At 40.2% G+C, this 22000-nt stretch overlaps 1 protein-coding gene across 1 annotated transcript; it reads left to right on the plus strand.

Moving 5' to 3' along the window:
- Positions 1-208: 208 nt before the first annotated feature.
- LOC311099878 (CMP-N-acetylneuraminate-beta-galactosamide-alpha-2,3-sialyltransferase 1-like) lies at positions 209-16100 on the plus strand (the record flags this gene model as incomplete). The annotated part of the gene is made up of 7 exons (XM_084140600.1): positions 209-294; positions 5422-5759; positions 9228-9421; positions 10364-10546; positions 10652-10697; positions 15519-15638; positions 15933-16100. The coding sequence occupies exons 2-7, from the start codon at positions 5469-5471 to the stop codon at positions 16098-16100; spliced, it is 1002 nt and encodes a 333-aa protein (XP_083996726.1). The 5' UTR covers positions 209-294; positions 5422-5468.
- Positions 16101-22000: the final 5900 nt, after the last annotated feature.

A 22000-nucleotide genomic window follows, 5' to 3' on the forward strand; every position in this document is an offset into this window, starting at 1 on the left:
CGATTCCCACAGGGGGTATGAAAAAAATAATGTATGCACTAGCTGTAAGTCGCTCTGGATAAGAGCGTCTGCTAAATGACTAAAATGTAAATGCATAACTTGTTGCTGTTTATGACTCATTCAGGGAAGTGGACTGGAGATAGATGACTGCTGTCACATTTCTCATCCATTTACTCCTGAACTGAAATAAACGTTTGCTCTGCCGGTGGTTACTGTTGGTGTTCTTCTGACTCCGATTTATAATGTTCCAGATGAGGCAGGGTTAGAGAAGTGCAACATCTACATGTTCTGCAGGTAAGTGTGTATATATTTAAAATAATTCAGACCCTACTCGTGGAGGATTGTACTTTTTTGACTTGTACCTTTTGATTTTCATGTATGTTCTGTGTTTTGTTTACTTAAATGTTTTGCTTGCTGACATCTGTAATGGTGTGTTGTCCTTTCAAACGTCGATACATGTTATTGTTAACCCTGAGGGGTATACTAAGAATCTAGCTAAGATGTACTCAGGTTTTTATTGAATTGGCTAGCTTTAGTTAGCTTCACATTCCAGCTCAGGCTTCATCCATGATAGGAAGGAATCAATATATCTCCATATGCATCAGAGTCACGTATTTTGTGGGCATTTTAAAGCCTGTTTCTAGAATAAGGCATCACGGAGTTAAGCATTGTTATATAATGCTTTATATTATCTGGATACTTTTAATTGATTTATTTCAAAAAATAAAGCTAACAATAGGTATCCTTTTTTTGCCCTTGTCTTTAACAAAGAGGCATACCCTCACTTAATGTGAGCCCTGGTTTAACCAAACACACCAAGCCGCTCCCAGACATGGAGGTATTTAAGGAGTGCATGGTGACAGTATTGGGGGATTTGGCTATACCGACATCTATTGCGTCTGTCAAACAGGTAGCCCTACCTCTTATTTTTTTATAAGAAGAAATAGGCTCCAACAAAGCCCTCTTGTTGTTAGTGAGGTCGAATTAAAATGAAGACAATTGTTCAAATGAATTACTTTCAGCACAATTTGCTGTCCACCTCTGTTGGATTATGCCGCATCCGCTCCAAAACTGATGTCTAACCGCTTGCCTTTTTAGTTGACTTTCGTTAACTAGTTTCGTTGCTCCCGCACTAAGTCAATGATTGAAAAAGTGTATGTCTCATGAAATTGTAATACATTTGGTCTCCAGTCTATGGGCTACAGAAAAACCACATAGGCTACTACTCTTTCTACCGTAGTCTGCGCTCCAGCAGGTATATCTCTCTGGTCATTCCCAAAGCCAACACCTCCTTTGGCCGCCATTCCTTCCAGTTCTCTGCTGCCAATGACTGGAACGAATTGCAAAAATCTCTGAAGCTGGAGACTCTTATCTCCCTCAATAACTTTAAGCATCAGTTGTCAGAGCACCTTACCGATCACTGCACCTGTACACAGCCCATCTGAAATTAGCCCACCCAACTACCTCATCACTATATTGTTATTTATTTTGCTCTTTTGCACCCCAGTATCTCTATTTGCACATAATCTCTTGCACATCTAGCATTCCAGTGTTAATACTATTGTAATTATTCTGCACTATAGCCTATTTATTGCCTTACCTCCATAACTTGCTACATTTGCACACACTGTATATATATTTTCTGTTGTATTTCTGACTTTATGTTTTTTTTTACCCCATATGTAACTCTGTGTTGTTTTTATTGCACTACTTTGCTTTATCTTGGCCAGGTCGCAGTTGTAAATGAGAACCTGTTCTCAACTGGCTTACCTGGTTAAATAAAGGTGAAAAAAAAAAAAAAAAAAAAGTTAAATTAATTTAATGGAGCGTTGGTGGAGCGCTGCAGCGCTGCGTCTCTCCAACAGCACCCTGGAGAGGCGCGCTGGGCATGGACAAGCTAAATATTTTGCGCCCTTGCCCTTGGCAAAGTGGGCACTGTTAGTGCTGTTATCATTGCATTTAGGCAGAATAATGTGAGGTGTTATGTGTTGTTGGAGGTACGTCTTGGTGAGTTTAGCTCGGAAAATGCCGCTCTCGTCAAACTGCCGCTCTACCTAAATGGCGGGGCCTAATCATATAATAATTTTTTAGAATCCCCATTAATTCAATAGCATCTCTGTAGGCCTAGTCATAAATATTTGTCATTATTTTGTATAAAAAAATGTATTACCTTTTATTGTGCCATAAACACAACCAGTCATGATGTTTTCATCTGATTGTCAAACAATCACTTCAAAGGGCTCCTTTACTAGGCTACTCGCGCAAATTCATCCATTCGCAACATATTTCCAGCTTCCAAACAGTGGTGAATGGAAAGAGACATCTGTTACACAAAACACCAAAAAGTGTAATGACATTTGGCCATTGTCATTATGCCAGAATTAATGCTTCCACTTCTGTCCGCGCGCCTCGGCCACTCATCTCTGCCTTGGCAAAATATCAGTGTTCTTGTTGAACCGCATTGCATTACATATCACCTGTTTTCAAGTCCATTTGCTCATTTTTCATGCCTCTGACATACCGGACCTTACTGCCTTACTTTCACCACTTCTTATTTTACAACCTTAACAACTTTAAGACAAGCTAGCAACCACACACATCTTTAGGACATTTACTTTTCTAGTTAATGGGACTTGCATCAGCAGTATTGTACAACTTATTTCTGACTTTTTTTATAGTTATTCTTTGGAACACTAATGTAGTTTATAAAGAAAGGCCAATAAGTAAGGCTGGTCTGAGTGGGCAGCTCACTTCATTCAGTAAGCACAGTAAAAACAACACATTGCTTCCTCTTCTATGGTCATAGTTGGAATGTTATGTGCATACGGGAAGTATTCAGACCCCTTGACTTTTTCCACATTTTGTTACATTACAGCCTTATTCTAAAATTGATTAAATCGTTTTTTCCCCTCATCAATCTACACACAATACACAATACTCACAATACTCAATAATATACTTTAGATACTCGAAATTGAGCTCAGGTGCATCCTGTTTCCATTGATCATCCTTGAGATGTTTATACAACTTCATTGGAGTCTACCTGTGGTAAATTCAATTGATTGGACATGATTTGGAAAAGCACACACCTGTCTATATAAGGTCCCACAGTTTAAAGTGCATGTCAGAGCAAAAACCAAGCCATGAGGTCGAAGGAATTGTCCGTAGAGCTCCGAGACAGGATTGTGTCGAGACACAGATCTGGGGAAGGGTACAAAAAATGTCTGCAGCATTGAAGATCCCCAAGAACACAGTGGCCTCCATCATTCTTCAATGGAAGAAGTTTAGAACCAACAAGACTCTTCCTAGAGCAATCGGGGGAGAAGGGCCTTGGTCCGGGAGGTGACCAAGAACCCAATGGTCACTCTGACAGAGCTCCAAAGTTCCTCTGTGGAGATGGGAGAACCTTCCAGAAGGACAACCATCTCTGCAGCACTCCACCAATCAGGCCTTTATGATAGAGAGGCCAGAAGGAAGCCACTCCTCAGTAAAAGGCACATGACAAACCCGCTTGGAGTTTGCCAAAAGGCACCTAAAGGACTCTCAGACCATGAGAAACAAGATTCTCTGATCTGATGAAACCGAGATTGAACTCTTTGGCCTGAATGCCAAGCGTCACGTCTGGATTAAACCATGCACCGCTCATCACCTGGCCAATGCCATCCCTACGGTGAAGCATGGTGGTGGCAGCATCATGCTGTGGGGATGTTTTTCAGCGGCAGGGAATGGGAGACAAGTCAGGATTGAGGGAAAGATGAATGGAGCAAAGTACAGAGAGATCCAGAGCGCACAGGACCTCAGACTGGGGTGAAGGTTCACCTTCCAACAGAACAATGACCCTAAGCACACAGCCAAGACAACACAGGAGTGGTTTTGGGACAAGTCTCTGAATGTCCTTGAGTGGCCCAGCCAGAGCCCGGACTTGAACGCGATAGAACGTTTCTGGAGAGACCTGAAAATAGCTGTGGAGCGACGCTCCCCATCCAACCTGACAGAGCTTGAGCGGATCTGCAGAGAAGAATGGGAGAAACTCCCCAAATACAGCTGTGTCATACCCAAGAAGACTCAAGGCTGTAATCGCTGCCAAAGGCATTTTAACAAAGTACTGAGTAAAGGGTCTGAATACTTATGTAAATGTGATATTTCCATTTTATATTTTTAATACATATGCAAAAATATCTAAAAACCAGTTTTTCCTTTGTGATTATGGGGTATTGTCTGTAGACTGATGAGGGGGAAAAACAATGTTATCCATTTTAGAATAAGGCTGTAACATAGCAAAATGTGGAAACAGTCAAGGGGTCTGAATACTTTCCGAATACACTGTATGTTAGTGTTAACAAACGTTATCAGCATAGCATTATGTCTCTCCTCATCTTGTACTATAAGCCATGTGCGGAATGTCATTCACCTTTATAGCATATGAGCACGTCACAATAATGCAAATTCACCACACCTGCTGAAAAACCTATGCCTGCACTCGTGCAATAATCACCTTCCTGTCTCTCAGCCAATTAGTATAAATCTTGGGACGTATTTATATGTCAACTTATCCCTTGTTCTCTCACTTGCGTGTTACAGCAAAAGTTACCGACAACCAGGGTTGGGTAGGTTACTTTCTTAATGTAATCCGTTACAGTTACTAGTTACCTGTCCAAAATTGTAATCAGTAACGTAACTTTTTGACAAAAAAATAATTGCTTTGCCACATTATTTGTGAGGCATTGGAAGACCTCCCTGGTCTTTGAGCTTTGAAATTCACTGCTCGACTGAGATACCTTACAGATAATTGTACAGAGATGAGGTAATCATTCAAAAATCATGTTAAACACTATTATTGCACACAGATTGAGTCCATGCAACTTATTATGTGACTTGTTAAGCAAATTAGTACTCCTGAACGTATTTAGGATTGCCATAACAAAGGGGTCGAGTACTTATTGACTCAAGGCAGTTGAGCTAATTTGTAAACATTTCGAAAAACATAATTCCACTTTGACATTAAGGGCTATTGTGTGTAGGCCAGTGACAAAAACTGTAATCAATTTTAAATTCAGGCTTTAACACAACAAAATGTGGAAAAAGTCATGGGGTGTGAATACTTTCTGAAGGCACTGTATTTCATTTAATATATATTTCAATGACAGACCAGAGGGTATTTGATGGTCATGACATCACCTTTTTTGTTGACTAAACCAGAACAAAGGCTAGCTTACCTCTTAATTTGTGAACATGTGAACTATAGCCTTCATTAGGCTATTATGCACATGTTCAGGTAAAACATTTGAAAAAACAAAACATAATGTAGACTGAATATGATGTTAATTTGCCTATCATCCTTCAGCTGTTTTATTAAGACCTATAGGTTACATCTATTCTATATACAATGTTATTATCAGTTTATTATTGATCTCTCCACAGGTGGTGAGGATTCTGTGACACCCAACAGATGCCATGCTATCGGCAAAATGATTATCTTCAGGATTAGAAAATACTGTCGTTTCATCGTTCTACTCTGCATCACTGCTATCGTTGTGTTTTATACTGGACAGCTATCCTCCAATTCGCTTGTGGATTTAGTTAAAAATGCCCTTCGGCCACTGGACAGGATCATCTCTCCAAGAAATTGCGGATGTCTCAAATGTATGACACAGCCAGACGATGACCTCTGGTTTCAGAAGCGCTTCATCACATCTTTTAAACCATTTCTGACCAGAGAGTACAAGACACTCTCCAACGATACAAGAACGTGGTGGCTGGTAAATGTTAAATTTTTATTTATTACATCTTATCTTAAAGCAATAAAAGCATTGTCAGTGCACACCCAACACATATTCACATATTCAGTCAGAACTTGAGTCACATGACTTGGACTTGAGTCTGACTCGAGTCACACATTTGAATTACTTGAGACTCGACTTGATATAAAATAAAATAACTTGAGACTCGACTTGGAGCCTCAAGACTCGGGACTCGACTTTGACTTGAGACTGATGACTTGAAATTATCTGGCCTGGTTTTGTAAAGTTTTGTCACTCATTTTGTGGCACAGATTATCTGTGGATTGTTCTCCATGCAGCCAGAAACAGTATCACACTTACAAAAAAGCAGATTGGCTAGTGAAAGGCCCTCTGATCGGCCCTCAATCAACACAGGTCGGGTGAGCTAGAGCACTGAGAAGTTTTTTGGGGTTGCGAGTGTGAAACTGAATGAATGAGAGGTTGTAAGGCTTTTTAAATGATGACCTCATGAAAGCAGCAGAAAACTGGAGTGGCTACCATTTATATATTTTAATACGCTACATATTTAATAGGCTACAAATCATTTACCATTTTGTATTTTGTGTTTATACCTTTGCTTATTTGATCCGGTCACTTAGGCCTACGGCATTGCACCAAATTCTTGTTCAAAAAGCATCTAATCTGTGCTTCAGAACCAAAAAGTTGCACGTCTTGACTGTTGACCAATGACCAGTCATCAGCATTGGCATGCAAAAGCGGGCACACTTTTCCAGATTAGTGACCAGCGAGCACTTGTTTAATTTTCTCCAGTTTTCTTGGCAAAAACAGAGTAGCCTACTTACATCCTTAAAATATTTTACTGCAGTGGGCTGAATCAGGGTCACACAGAGTATTTCTTGGTTGTTGAAAAGAAAAGTATACACCTCAACTACATCGATTATGGTCTTAGAAAAAGAAGACACCTGTACCATGTCAGATATAGAGTTGAAATGTATTCAATTTTGAGTTTGCATTGCAATATGACACTTTATATACATCACAGAAGACTGAAATATATCAAAACCAGATTTTCGGCGTAAAAATAATAATAATGTTGATTAATTATGAAATTATGAAAAGTATTAATAACATTCCACTCATGAGGCCACTAGAGGGTGATTTGGTCATTTGACTGCAGGAAAGGGGGGAGGGAAATGAGTCTACTGACGCACCCGTGTATCAATCTAAGTAACATAATAAAAAACATACCCATCAAAATCCCTCAATTTAAGCTAGAGATATGGGTTGCGTCTCAATCTACCGCCTCCACCTATGTCGGCCTTCTGCATCTGCGGTGGAAGGTGGCCGAGCTACAGTGGTGTTTGTCAGACCATGAGACATCCCAAAAATCGGTCTTCTCACGAAAACGTCTGTAGCGTCCAAACGGTTTGGCCCACTCTATGGAGACTCTCACGAACACGATGGTGATCTCCGTTTTGCTCTACGACCCCCTCAAGTGTCACGGGACTCGTCTGAAGGCAACCCATGTAAACGAATGGAAGTATGGAGGTAGTGTTCTGCCAACAAAAATAAGGAGTTAAATATGTGTCCAAAAAACCCAAAATATTTCCTGAGCATTATTATATCTGCTAGCTATAGGACAGACACGTCAAAACCTTCTTCCTTATGATTTCTTTTTGGACTGTATTTTTTTACCATTTATGAATGCGTCATTCAATGTGTTTCTATGGGCTATAGTAGTAAAGGCCAAATTCTATATTTTATCAAATAATTTTAAAGAAAATAGAGCATTGAGACAGTAACTGAAAGGTTGCTTGTTCGAATCCCTGAGCCGGCAAACTTGAAAAATCTGCCCCCAAAACAACTGCTTCCTGGGCGCCGATGACGTCGATTAATGCAGCCCCCCGCACCTCTCTGATTCAGAGTGGTTGGGTTAAATGTGGAAGACATATTTTGGTTGAACGCATTCCCCTTTCCCAATAGGCTACCTGGTGATTTCACTTTCATATTTCAGATCGGCCTAGCTTGGGTGGGTTAAAATTATATACCTCAGTGGTGGTACTGGCTATATTTCTAAAGATAGCTGTAACATCAAACTACCTTCAATATTTATGGGATGAAAATGTAACATATTCTGGCAAATTATTACGATAGTTGTGAGGAAGAAAAACGCTACAGACAGATCCTGCTTGCTCTGGACTCCAGAGAAGTGACAATGTGACATGATATCCCAAATTGATATTGACCGCTAACATAAACTACTTTCAGCTCAAAATGCAGGTGTAAATTGCATTTATTTCTGTATCTTGCGTTTTGAAAATGCATCACCGTTTATGGCTTTAATGACAGCCCACTGGGCACACACTGGTTGAATAGACGTTGAGTTGATGTTTGTGCCCAGTGGGAGTTTACATTTGCGTAGCGATTGTGCATGCGTGCATGTGCATGCGCGGGGGTCACAAGCTTTGAACCACTCCTTTTTAAGGATTGCGGGTCGAAAAGTTAGAAAACCACTGAGCTAGCGAACATATTTCTGATTTGCTGTACAGCTGTAGGATCGGGTGCAGCGCAAACGTCAAATTGTAGGGAGAGAGGATTGACATAAATAAAAATGCAGTTCCAAAACATTTTGGTGATCAAGAATATGAACCGTTTACTTTGCAAGCTCAGTAGCAATGGGGCATCAAGCAACAATTACTAGCATAGGCCTACTGGTCATTTGGTATGGCAAAATGGCTTGAAATGTATCATTTACTTATGAAACTTGCTTTTGGAATTTGTTGTTAAAATGGATTATTACATAATCAAAATGTGTTGTAGACAAAATAATGAAGAGGGCTGTCTGGTTCCTCAATAAATAGACAAAGATTTGTAGTTGAACGAGATTGCCTCTATCGATTATTTTTACTTGACTTGAGACTTGTGACTCGACTTGTCCTTAGAATGCACGTCTTGGACATGACTCGAGACTCGACCGGTTCTACTTGGGACTCGACTTGAGACTTGGACCTTGTGACTTGCTTGTGATTCGAATAATAGTGACTTAGTCCCACCTCTGGCAATCGCTCCAGAAACTACCTTAAACTTCTGTCAAACTGTACGCAGAGACATAAAAATTGTATCCACTAGTTCATCTGACCCTCACACTATCCCTTTAAGAATCTCCAATAGTTTACTGTGGTTGCGTGTTTTTTTAATTTGAGTATTTTGGTGTTTATATGAGGGAGTTTTATTCAGAATTAACTATTTTATTTGATGTTTTTAGGCTGCAATATAAGCGTGGTCACTGACAACTGATTAACGGTTTGCTATTGTAGTCACCAATAACCTCAGTGTAAAGAGCAGGTGGCTCTGGAGTCAACACTTTAGTGTGAGGGTTTCCTCAGATGTTATGGTGTGTAATTTGCATTAGGCTGCTTTTAGTGTCAGTATTTATTGTGTATTCATTGCTGTTTTATGTATTGACTGGTGCAATTAAATAACCAGAAATTGCAGAAAGAACATAACAAAGCCAAATTTAGCGAGGTGGTGGAGAAGCTGTTCCAGGTCATCCCTGAGGCTGACCTCTACATGGACGCGGGCCCTGAGCGCTGTAGGACCTGTGCTGTAGTGGGGAACTCTGGGAACCTCAAGGGCTCCCACTACGGAGCCCTCATCGACTCCAGTGATGTCATCATAAGGTAGGCCAACTGAGAGGGTGTACCATTTGTCCCTCCTACCTCAGTGTGCACTTGTTCACTTGCACGTGGTTGTTCCCACGGGGGGGGGGGGGGGTATGAAAAAATAAATAATGTATCCACTCACTAACTGTAAGTCGCTCTGGATAAGAGCGTCCGCTAAATGACTAAAAATGTAAAACTGTTTAAAAAATGTTGTTCAATGCTTTTAGATTTGTGGGAAGTAGTGAATGAGATCACACTCCACGAGAAAGTAGCAAACATTCCATAGCTGCATGTGGCAGTTAATCACCAACCTTGGCTTTTATACCTGTTCAGACAACACACTCCAGGTGGCAGTATATGCACCCTTTCAGTTTGTAGACCACTGCGCCACTCGGGAGAGTCAACACTTTAGTGTTGCATAGCAGTGCTAGCTGTGCCACTAGAGATCCTGGTTCGATTCCAGGCTCTGTCGTAGCTGGCCGTGACCGGGAGACCCATGGGGCGGCGCACAATTGGCCCAGGGTAGGGGAGGGAATGGCTGGCAGGGATGTAGCTCAGATGGTAGAGCATGGTGTTTGCAACGCCAGGGTTGTTGGTTCGATTCCCATGGGGGGCTTTTTCATACTGAAAAAAAAAATAATGTATGCACTCACTAACTGTAAGTCGCTCTGTGTAAGAGCGTCTGCTAAAATAAATGACTAAAAAATTGAATAAGAAGAAATCAACTACTTTAAAATAGCGATAGCCCTCAATGGCCTTTACCATGGTGTCACAGAAGACAGTATGGTAAAGATCTGCCTTTATCCAACTTAATGATTTAATGTCATCTATGTAGGCCTATATTGGTTTGGTTTTGTGTGTTAATTTTTTTGTCTTGGTGGTATGAATGACTATGTGTTTTGAATTAAAGTGTTTTGGAATATAATGGCAGTCGTGATATGGATTTTCTGTGTTATCCAGAATGAACAAGGCTCCTACCTCTGGTTATGAGCAGGATGTTGGCAGCCGGACCACGCATCACATCATGTACCCAGAGAGTGCCATAGATCTGGACAACACCACTAGTCTCGTGCTTTTCCCTTTCAAGACTCTGGACCTTCAGTGGCTACCCGGCGCCATCACCAATGGATCTCACATCACTTTGTGAGTAACCACTCTCCTTTTGATTAGTCCACCAGTCTGTTACACAATTTTTCTAAGATCACATAGCAACTCTGGATAAAATGTAGGTCTAATTTTATTCAACAGCTCACGTACACGTCTTAGAGCGAAGATAAAGGCGAACAAAGATTTGGTGAGTCACATTGTTGATCATGATCATTTATTATGGTTATAATACATCTACAGTCAATGATAAATTCATGATATTGTTATATCTTGGATAGTAGGTAATTGAGGATGTTTGTTAGTTAGGAATGGGCTAATCTCGGTTAACCCTAAAATCTTGCGTAATTTGGTCAGATGCTCAATTAAATTCCGGGTGAGACATGTTAGAAATTGTGATAACACGATTTGCAAAGTCTCGTAAACGGACACTCACAGCCAAAGCCCCCCCCCCCTCCCCCTTCTGATAATTTCACTTGTGTTTATCATCCGTGTTGGCACACGCAAAGCAGTGAAAGAGTGTCAACATGGAATTGTGCAGAGTATGTTTACATGCACACAATACTACAATTATTGGGAATACTCATAATAAAGATGCATTATAAAGGTTTTGTATAATTTCAGCAAGTAGTTTTGAAAGTAGCGCCCACGAGCCAAAATGGCTCCCTGAAAATTGTGCGTCATCCATTTCTGCAATTATATATATTTTTTTATATTTTTTAATATGTACAATATGCTACAAATTTGTAAGTGCTTAAGATCCCGTTCAACCTCTTTAATATAATAGTTCAATTAAAAAGTTTACATGCTTTACCAAAAGAACATTGTCTCTTACAATCCGGTTTACATGATGGGAGCCGAATATATTGATAAAAGTAACCTTTGTCTGAGAGAGATTTACATGGTTATCAAAATGTCACGCCAGGGTAAGCCTACACAAAACACAGCCCTTATGTCACGATCGTTGACGGATGAAGCGGACCAAGGCGCAGCGTGATAAGCGTACATACTTTATTTGTACTGAACACACGAACAAAACAACAAAAGAACGATACGTGAAGTCCTAGGTTATACACACAAACCTTACGAATCAAGATCCCACCCCGACTAGTGCCAAACAGGCTGCCTAAGTATGGTCCCCAATCAGAGACAACGAGATACAGCTGCCTCTGATTGGGAACCACCCTGGCCAACATAGATCTAATCGATCTAGAACATCAACATAGAAAATATAACACAGAAACTACACACCCTGGCTCAACATTTCAGAGTCCCCAGAGCCAGGGCGTGACACCTTATTTTAATTGTTTCTAAAATCCCCTATGGGAAAAATGAATGGTGGAAAAATGATTGGAACCATTTCCCTGCTTGACCACTAGGTTTTATGGGTATTATGACACCTCCACTGTGGGGCTCTATTGTGAATTTGTGAATTTTTACTAGGATCCCCATTAGCTAACGCCGCAACGTTAGGTAATCTTCCTAGGGTCCAACACCAATTAATAATACATTACAAACAATTACAAATTAAGACTTTACAAACATTTAACAAGTAGACTATACAGACAAATACCTGACAGGTAACACATTTTACATTCAGTTGATGCTTTCTATTTCCTGTCCAGTCATATGGTCTATTTTTTTCTTGAAGGTGGATTTACTTTTTGCCTGAGAAATATAGATTGGTAAAGAGTTCCATTCAGCTATGGCTCTATATAAAACTGCAGATTTAAGGCGATTTGTCCTTGGCTTGGGTTGTCTTAGATGCCCTGAATTTACCTGTCTGGTTTGGTGGTTATGCGTGTTGCTAGTATGTACTAACTGGTCTGAAAAACACTGTGTTTTTTGACAAATATAACATTCCTACAGACAATCAGAAGACTAGATAGTAATTTGTTTTCAACGTGAAGCCATGAGAGATTCTGATGCATTTGGATAATATTCATATGGATAGAGCAATGAAGAGTTAATCTGGCAGCCCTGTTTTGAGCGATTCTTAGATTTTTTATATATTTCTTTGCTGCAGATGACCATATACAGTGGGGGAAAAAAATATTTAGTCAGCCACCAATTGTGCAAGTTCTCCCACTTAAAAAGATGAGAGAGGCCTGTAATTTTCATCATAGGTACACGTCAACTATGACAGACAAAATGAGGAATAAAAATCCAGAAAATCACATTGTAGGAATTTTAATGAATTTATTTGCAAATTATGGTGGAAAATAAGTATTTGGTCACCTACAAACAAGCAAGATTTCTGGCTCTCACAGACCTGTAACTTCTTCTTTAAGAGGCTCCTCTGTCCTCCACTCGTTACCTGTATTAATGGCACCTGTTTGAACTTGTTATCAGTATAAAAGACACCTGTCCACAACCTCAAACAGTCACACTCCAAACTCCACTATGGCCAAGACCAAAGAGCTGTCAAAGGACACCAGAAACAAAATTGTAGACCTGCACCAGGCTGGGAAGACTGAATCTGCAATAGGTAAGCAGCTTGGTTTGAAGAAATCAACTGTGGGAGCAATTATTAGGAAATGGAAGACATACAAGACCACTGATAATCTCCCTCGATCTGGGGCTCCACGCAAGATCTCACCCCGTGGGGTCAAAATGATCACAAGAACGGTGAGCAAAAATTCCAGAACCACACGGGGGGACCTAGTGAATGACCTGCAGAGAGCTGGGACCAAAGTAACAAAGCCTACCATCAGTAACACACTACGCCGCCAGGGACTCAAATCCTGCAGTGTCAGACGTGTCCCCCTGCTTAAGCCAGTACATGTCCAGGCCTGTCTGAAGTTTGCTAGAGTGCATTTGGATGATCCAGAAGAGGATTGGGAGAATGTCATATGGTCAGATGAAACCAAAATATAACTTTTTGGTAAAAATTCAACTCGTCGTGTTTGGAGGACAAAGAATGCTGAGTTGCATCCAAAGAACACCATACCTACTGTGAAGCATGGGGGTGGAAACATCATGCTTTGGGGCTGTTTTTCTGCAAAGGGACCAGGACGACTGATCCGTGTAAAGGAAAGAATGAATGGGGCCATGTATCGTGAAATTTTGAGTGAAAACCTCCTTCCATCAGCAAGGGCATTGAAGATGAAACGTGGCTGGGTCTTTCAGCATGACAATGATACCAAACACACCGCCCGGGCAACGAAGGAGTGGCTTCGTAAGTAGCATTTCAAGGTCCTGGAGTGGCCTAGCCAGTCTCCAGATCTCAACCCCATAGAAAATCTTTGGAGGGAGTTGAAAGTCTGTGTTGCCCAGCGACAGCCCCAAAACATCACTGCTCTAGAGGAGATCTGCATGGAGGAATGGGCCAAAAAAACAGCAACAGTGTGTGAAAACCTTGTGAAGACTTACAGAAAACGTTTGACCTGTGTCATTGCCAACAAAGGGTATATAACAAAGTATTGAGAAACTTTTGTTATTGACCAAATACTTATTTTCCACCATAATTTGCAAATAAATTCATTAAAAATCCTACAATGTAATTTTCAGGAATTTTTTTTTTCTCATTTTGTCTGATTTTTTTTCTCATTTTTTCTCATTTTTTTCTACACGTCATAGTTGACGTGTACCTATGATGAAAATTACAGGCCTCTCTCATCTTTTTAAGTGGGAGAACTTGCACAATTGGTGGCTGATAAATACTTTTTTTCCCCACTGTAACTGGACAGTACTCTAGGTGTGATAGGACCAGGGATTGAATCACCTGATTCAGAGTGCTAGATGTTACATACTCTGAACATTTTCTTGGTTGTATGCCCATTATTATTGGAGTGAGGATTTTGAACGTAGTCCGGTTTTATTGTTCAACCTTTTCTAAAATAAAATTGAATTTCTTTCTTATTGCATCGAAAGTAGATCCACAAACTCGACACAATTCAAGCACCTTGGATGGGGTCATTGGCAACATATATATTTTTTGGAGACCGTTGGGCCATGTTTGTTTAATGAAAATTCTATAGGAGAAGGGGCCCATCAGTACAGATGTAGGATTTGATTTTATTTAACCTTTATTTTATTTATTTTTATTTAACCAGGCAAGTCAATTAAGAACTAATTATTATTTACAATGACGGCCTAGCAAGAGGCAAAATGCCTCCTGTGGGGACGGGGTCTAGAATTAAACATTTAAATGTAGGACAAATCACACATCACGAAAAAGAGAAATCACAACACGACATAAAGAGAGACCTAAGACAACAACACAGAATGACAATACAGCATGACAACACAATATTTGATCAACCTTTTGTTTGAGAATCTTCCTGCGCCGCAGGAAAAGCAAACTTGTAATGTATTAGAAGCTTAAAAAACATGTAAAACGTATCAACCCCTCCAAAAATGTCCATTTAATTACTATCCACATAATAATTCACATTTCCTGTTGCTGCAGGATTATTTTCCTGCTGTGAGAAACTGGTCAAATTAAGAACCTACATCTGACGTTGACTACTGCACACACAAGACAGCTTTACGCTTCAAATCCCTGTCCCCAGTTTGAGCATCACTTTAGCCCAATCCTGATACATCCAAATAACCAGTGACGAAAAACCCAAGTACCGGAACTACTGCTGCTCGTTACCATAGTCTTTCTTGACAGATCTACAGTACCATTTATGTTTACGTAGTCCGTCCATGAGAGACTAGGTATGGGCAGAGTAATATGTTTAAATAAATACATAATTACAAAAACGTAACATCATAAATGGCTCTGGGTATGGGCGGTGTCCTAACAAAGGAGGCGGTGATGTCAGAAAGAATTAGGATTAAAACAGATCTGCTAACCCTAAAGGCAAATCTGGCTACGAGTCATGATCTGGCTCATACATGTATTTTGAGACAGCATCAGAACGGGAGTGTACTAACAGTGTATCGTGACATCTTTTCTCAGACACTATCTAAGTGAGTTCTCAAAATTGGATGTATCACAATAGTCATCATTTCTATTTTTCTAATTAAATCATGTTGTTTATGTATAATATGTTTCATGCAGGTATTGGTTCTGAATCCTGTGTTCATGAAATATGTTCATGAAGTCTGGCTTGACTATTACGGCAAATACCCCTCAACCGGATTCATGGCTTTGATATTAGCCCTACACATTTGTGACGAGGTAAGAGATTATACCTATCAACACACATCAAGTTCAAGTTTATTTGTCATATGCGAAGGAGACACATGGTGTATTTAGCAATACAAAAACATGCTCTGCTAGGAATGGTACTTTCTCAACTCACTACAAGACACACTGTATACTACACCACACGATGCATCTAGAAGAACAACACTAACACCCTAATCATGTAGGCCTATAGGCTGCATACACAATATACCACATTACCATACATAAAACCTAATGTAAACACTGTTATAAAATTAATTCTCTAAACACTTAATTCCAATGCAGGTGAATGTGTATGGATTTGGGAAAGACGGAAATGGGAACTGGCACCACTACTGGGAAACACTAACCAATAAAAAGCTAAAGACTGGAAATCACCCTGGAGACTATGAGTACAACGTCACCAGGAAGCTCTCAGAAATACACAAACTAGAGATATATAAGGGATGGTGATAATTAATCCAGATTATTAACAGGATTTGCTTCAGCAGTCACTTTAAATATTGCACCATATTTCTGACTTTTTATTCTTTAGAGCACTACTCCTCTTACACCGTTTAAGATAGAAATGGCATTCAAACTTTTTAAAATGTGTAGATCGGTCTGGATTAAGTTGCTTTTGATAACATCTATACTTTTTAAACATTTTGACCTTCTAAAAAAACTCATCCACTTTTATGGGATTTCTTCAAAATTCTAAAGCTACCATTGTTAAAAACTCCCATGACTTCCAACATTCTAATCACAATAATGTAACACAAATCAGCTACTTTGAGAGCTTTCTCAACAAGTTAGACAAACATTTAGAGCATATCGAAATCGTAGTCTGCTTCTCTGCTATTCAAATCTGGAATCAGATTAGAAATATATTCTACCAATCAAACTATACAGCTCTTTTAAGCCCGGCTCAGATACAAAAGCCGACATAAGGAAAGACGAGAAGAGACGAAACTAGTCCGTTTTAGAATGTTGTGTTGTGGGTGCAAAATGGCTTTCTTACAGTCTAATGCTTTGTAAATGCTTGAGTTGAACAGTACTAGTCACTCGTAATTTTCAACACCTGTCCAGTAACCTGTTTACATACCGCACAGAGGAGTGATTTATTACTGGTTCATTATCTTTCGGGCAGCAAAAACATAGCCAGGAGGAAACCTAGTTTCCTCTGGTTAGGCTATAAAGATCCTATCCCTCCTCTATTTTAGACATACAGTGCATTCAGAAAGTATTCAGACCTCTTTACTTTTTCCACATTTTGTTACGTTACAGCCTTATTCTAAAATTGATTAAATTGTTTTCCCCCCTCATCAATCTACACACAACACCCCATAATGACAAAGCAAAAACAGGTTTGTAGACATTTTTGCAAATTTATAAAAGATTATCACATTTACATAAGCATTCAGACCCCTTTACTCAGTTGTTTGTTGAAGCACCTTTGGCAGCGATTACAGCCTCAAATCTTTTTGTGTATGACGCTACAAGCTTGGCAAACCTGTATTTGGGAAGTTTCTCCTATTTTTCTCTGCAGATCCTCTCAAGCTCCGTCGAATTGGATGGGGAGCATCGCTGCACAGCTATTTTCAGGTCTCTCCAGAAATGTTAGATCTGGTTCAAGTCCGGCCTCTGGCTGGGCCACTCAAGGACATTCAGAGACTTGTCCCAAAGCCACTCCTGCGTTGTCTTGGCTGTGTGCTTAGGGCCGTTGTAATGTTAGAAGGTGAACCTTCGCCCCCAGTCTGAGGAGCAGGTTTTCATCAAGGATCTCTCTGTACTTTGCTCCATTCATCTTTCCCTCGATCCTGACTCGTCTCCCAGTCCCTGCCGCTGAAAAACATCCCCACAGCATGATGCTACCACCACAATGCTTCACCGTAGGGATGGTGCCAGGTTTCTTCCAGACGTGATGCTTGGCATTCAGGCTAAAGAGTTCAATCTTGGTTTTATCAGACCAGAGAGTCTTGTTTAGGTGCCTTTTGGCAAACTCCAAGTGGTCTGTCATGTGCCTTTTACTGAGGAGTGGCTTCCGTCTGGCCACTCTACCATAAAGGCCTGATTGGTGGAGTGCTGCAGAGATGGTTGTCCTTCTAGAAGGTTCTCCCATCTCCACAGAGGAACTCTGGAACTCTGTCAGAGTGACCATCGGGTTCTTTGTCACCTCCCTGACCAAGGCCCTTCTCTTGATACCATTCCCCAGATCTGTGCCTCGACACAATCCTGTCTTGGAGCTCTACGGACAATTCCTTCAACCACAAGGCTTGGTTTTTGCTTTGACATGCACTGTCAACTGTGGGACCTTATATAGACAGGTGTGTGCCTTTCCAAAATCATGTCCAATCAATTGAATTTACCACAGGTGGACTCCAATCAAGTTGTAGAAACATCACAAGGATGATCAATGGAAACAGGATGCACCTGAGCTCAATTTCGAGTCTCATAGCAAAGGGTCTGAATACTTATGTAAATAAGGTATCTGTTTTTAATTTCAAAGAAATTTGCAAATAATTCTAAAAACCTGTTTTCACTTTGTCATTCTGAGAAAAAAAACGAGGTCTGAATACTTTCCGAATGCACTGTACAGGCTGTGAGAACTGGTTAGAACCTGTTCTCATTTGTATTATTTTTCTAAGGAAGTGGAGCCAATTATCCCTTATCTCTTTTGTAAGCTTGCTTCCCCCTTGGAGGGGTAAGCAGCTCTTTGTGTAGATTAAGTATATAAAAGGACTGTGTGATTGTAAAATCTTTGAGACCCTCTCCGGTATAGCCTGAGAGTTCCTTTCCGGTATATCCTGAGAATTCCTGTCCTGAAAGTTACTCTCTGGGTTCATCCTTAGAGGGTGATTTTCCTTGCAATTGCTCGAAAAAACATCTTATTGCTGATAAATGAGATCTGCCTGATTCCTCTAACGAGTTTCCCTCAACAGTGTTGTAGAACAGCTGACTAAAGATGGGGTCTGTCACGGTTTCAGCCGAGGCTGCTCCTCCTCCTTGTTCGGGCAGGCTTCGGCGGTCGTCGTCCCCGGAGTACTAGCTGCCACCGTTCGATGTTTCATGTTTGTTTGGTTTTGTCTGTTTGTACACCTGTCCCTTGTTAGTGTTTGATTTGGTTGCCTATTTAGTTTTCGTGTGTGGGGGCAGGTGTTATGTGGTATTGTTTTTTTGTCAAGCTGTTGCTCTTTGATATTACTCTCAGGATTGTTGTTTTTTCCAAGAGTCCGCACTGTGTGCGCTATCGTCATTTTTACGCACTGAGTGTGTGTGTGTACTTTGTATTTTGCCTCCCGGTTGGGTTGGCTGTTCGCCTGTTTGGTGCTGTTATTTTTGTGACTAAAGTCTGTTGACGAACGCCCGTGTTTCCTGCGCTTGATTCCTCACCGCATCTACACTCAGCTACTGACAACTTCGTTCGAAAACGTCATAAAACCAGGTCTTAGTGACCCCCCCCAAAAACTATAAAAATGCAAGGAAGGCTTTATCATTGTGCTTTTTACAGAAATGTTTGGCGATCTACTAAGAAAGCCATGGAACTCGACCAGTCGATTGCGATCGACCGGTTGATGACCACTGTTACAGTGGGTTAGTTTAGTGGGTTGATGTGAGCCGTTTAGCACACTCAGTCTAATGTGCTCCCCCAGTGCTATAATTTGATTGGTAGAAGTTATTTGATTTCAGATTTGAAAAGCAGAGAAGTAGACCAAGAATTCATTAACTCTAAGTTTTTGTCTAAGTTTTTGAGGAAGTGGTCAAAATTTCAGTTGTTTTTAAAAGTTTAGATAAACTGTTGTTGATGCAGTTACTAAAACAACTGTATTTGATTGGTAGAATATATTTATGTTCAGATTTGAATAGCAGAGAAGTAGACTAAAATGTTTGTCTAAGTTGTTGGGAAAGTGCTCAAAGTAGTTTATTTGTGTCAAAAGTTACATTGTTTACAGTGAATAGAATGTTGGAAGTCATGGGAGTTTATAACAACGGGAGCGTAGAATGTTTAAGGACTTCCAGACAAATTGATGAGTTTTATAGTTTAAAAAGTATAAATGTTATCAAAAAAGTTGTATACAAGCAACCTATTCCAGACCAGTCTGCACGTTTTAAAATTTGAATGGCATTTCTATCTTAAACGGTGTCCTGAAAATAGAGTTCCAAAGAATAATAGTTAGCCAGAAATAACTTTTACAATATTTAAAGTGGAACTTTTAAAGTCCAATTAATAACGTTTTATTATTACATGTCCATGTGCTGGTACCATAATATCCTAGCATGAGTATTCCTCAATATTTCATCTGCTTAGCTGTACAGTTGTAGGTTCGGCCCTAATTTATGTGCTCTTTGTCACCACCAGCCGCATGGCAAATGGCTCAAGACAATGCCCAAGGGCCAGTACGCCCTTCCCCCCCTCTGAGGGGCCAGAATGTATTTTTCTCTACATTATCCAGAGGTCTGACTACTGGAATGTGTGATATAATAATCCTACAGCAGCCATGTTTGGTATCTATCTGAAACTTGTCCTCTGTGGAGAAAGTACATGCCATCTATATGGATGTATGATCTCTGTGGTATCTGTACAGCATGAATGCTCTCCTAAATTACTCTATGCAAAGGAATTGTATTGTCTATTTACATTGGTCTCACAAAGCCGTTAGATGCTGTGACACCCTGTGGAGATTGGGCCTGGGTGATCAGGTTACTGTAAACTTGGTATCATTTGATTGGTGGTTGGTTTTGGTTTTTAAATGTTACACCCTCTGATGTTATAAATGGAATGAAGGTCTGTTGTTCTCTCTCTTATTCTGTATGACATTTTCTTATTTCCTAGGCATCTGGCCTGGTAGGCATCTCTTTGTTCATGCTTTGTCTTGTAAGTTAACCTTGGGATATATGCCTAAAATGATGTTTTGTTAATATCAGTATTGCCTTGTAACTTAAGCTTTATGCCTTGTATGTGAATCATTCATTTTACAAAGTTATTCAATAACACTTGCTTTGATATTAGCTTCTCATGACTTCACATGAGGAATTGTGGGAGGCAATACAGGGAGACAGCAAGGTTTACTTTACCAAAGTATAATGCAATCAATGGCATTTTTTTCAGCGCAGAGATGGGGCCTCCTCATTTCTGTCCATTGGTGAGAACAGGAGAAGTAAACTCTGGAGTCGCTGAGTGGGGCAGTATGTATGTGGTCAGTTAATAGTACAACATAACATGCTTAACTGAACATACACTTACAAATACTTAACATACATAACTTGTTACTGCTTATGACTCAGTCAGGGACGTGGGCTGGAGATAGGTGGCTGCTGTCTTATCCATTTACTCCTGAACCTCAATGAACTTATTAGGCTCTGCCAAAGTGCAACTTTGCAGGGATAGAGAAGTGCCCCACCTATACATTTTTCTGCAGTTATCTTGTCTCCTGATAAGATGTGCTTGGATAGCAGATGATAAAACACAGGGCGGTGTCCAGGGTCAGATCGTTTTAGTGAGTTCTGGAAGGGGGTGGAGTTTTCCCTTTCTCTTCCCCTGTACTTCAGACTCGTTGTAAAACATGTAAAACATTCTCTATACCAGGTTCACATAGGGTTTTTACACCACTAACAAATATTCATAAGTATAGACGGGTGGGTTTTGTGTGTGTGTATGCAGGTGTGTGTGGTAAAATGTAGGGCAAAAACAAACAAATGGCCAGGCTTGACATAGTCAGTAGAGGACAGTAGAGTATGGCACATCACAGTAGAGTAAAGTACAGTACAGTACAGTAGAGTAGAGTTGAGTACAATAGAGTATAGTAGAGTACAGTTCAGTAGTTCAGTACAGTGCAGTACAGTACTGTAGAGTTTAGTACAGTAAAGTACAATACAGTACATTATAGTGTACTCAACTCTAATGTGTTCTACTGTGTACTGTACAGCAGTGTTGTAGTACTCGAGTCCGGTCTCGATACCACATATTGAGTGTCTCGGTTTTGTCCCGGTGTCGGATACATTTTTACTCTGTCTTAACTCATAATTATCAGCTCCCATTCAGTCAACCCATTAAACTGCTTTGCCAGGCCAAATATCCACACTGCTTTCATGACACAATATCTTATCGCGTATCGAAGCCTGGGCTTCATACAACACTCGAAACATCACTGTCCTTTACTTTCGTTAAAAAATATCCTCAAACTGCAGCTAACATTTTTACTGTGTTCATAATCTTGGTTAACCCAGAACAAAAAATCTTGTGTAATTGGTGTTCAATAAATTAAAAGTAGTGGTTGTTTTTAAAGGGGCAATCTGGGATTGGTACATCCATAATATATAGCCATTGATTTTTGAAGAGCTTAGTTCAACTGTCTTACCCCATCACAACCTAA

Source organism: Coregonus lavaretus, assembly GCF_964263955.1.
Source record: "Coregonus lavaretus genome assembly, chromosome: 24".
NCBI classification, from domain to species: domain Eukaryota; kingdom Metazoa; phylum Chordata; class Actinopteri; order Salmoniformes; family Salmonidae; genus Coregonus; species Coregonus lavaretus.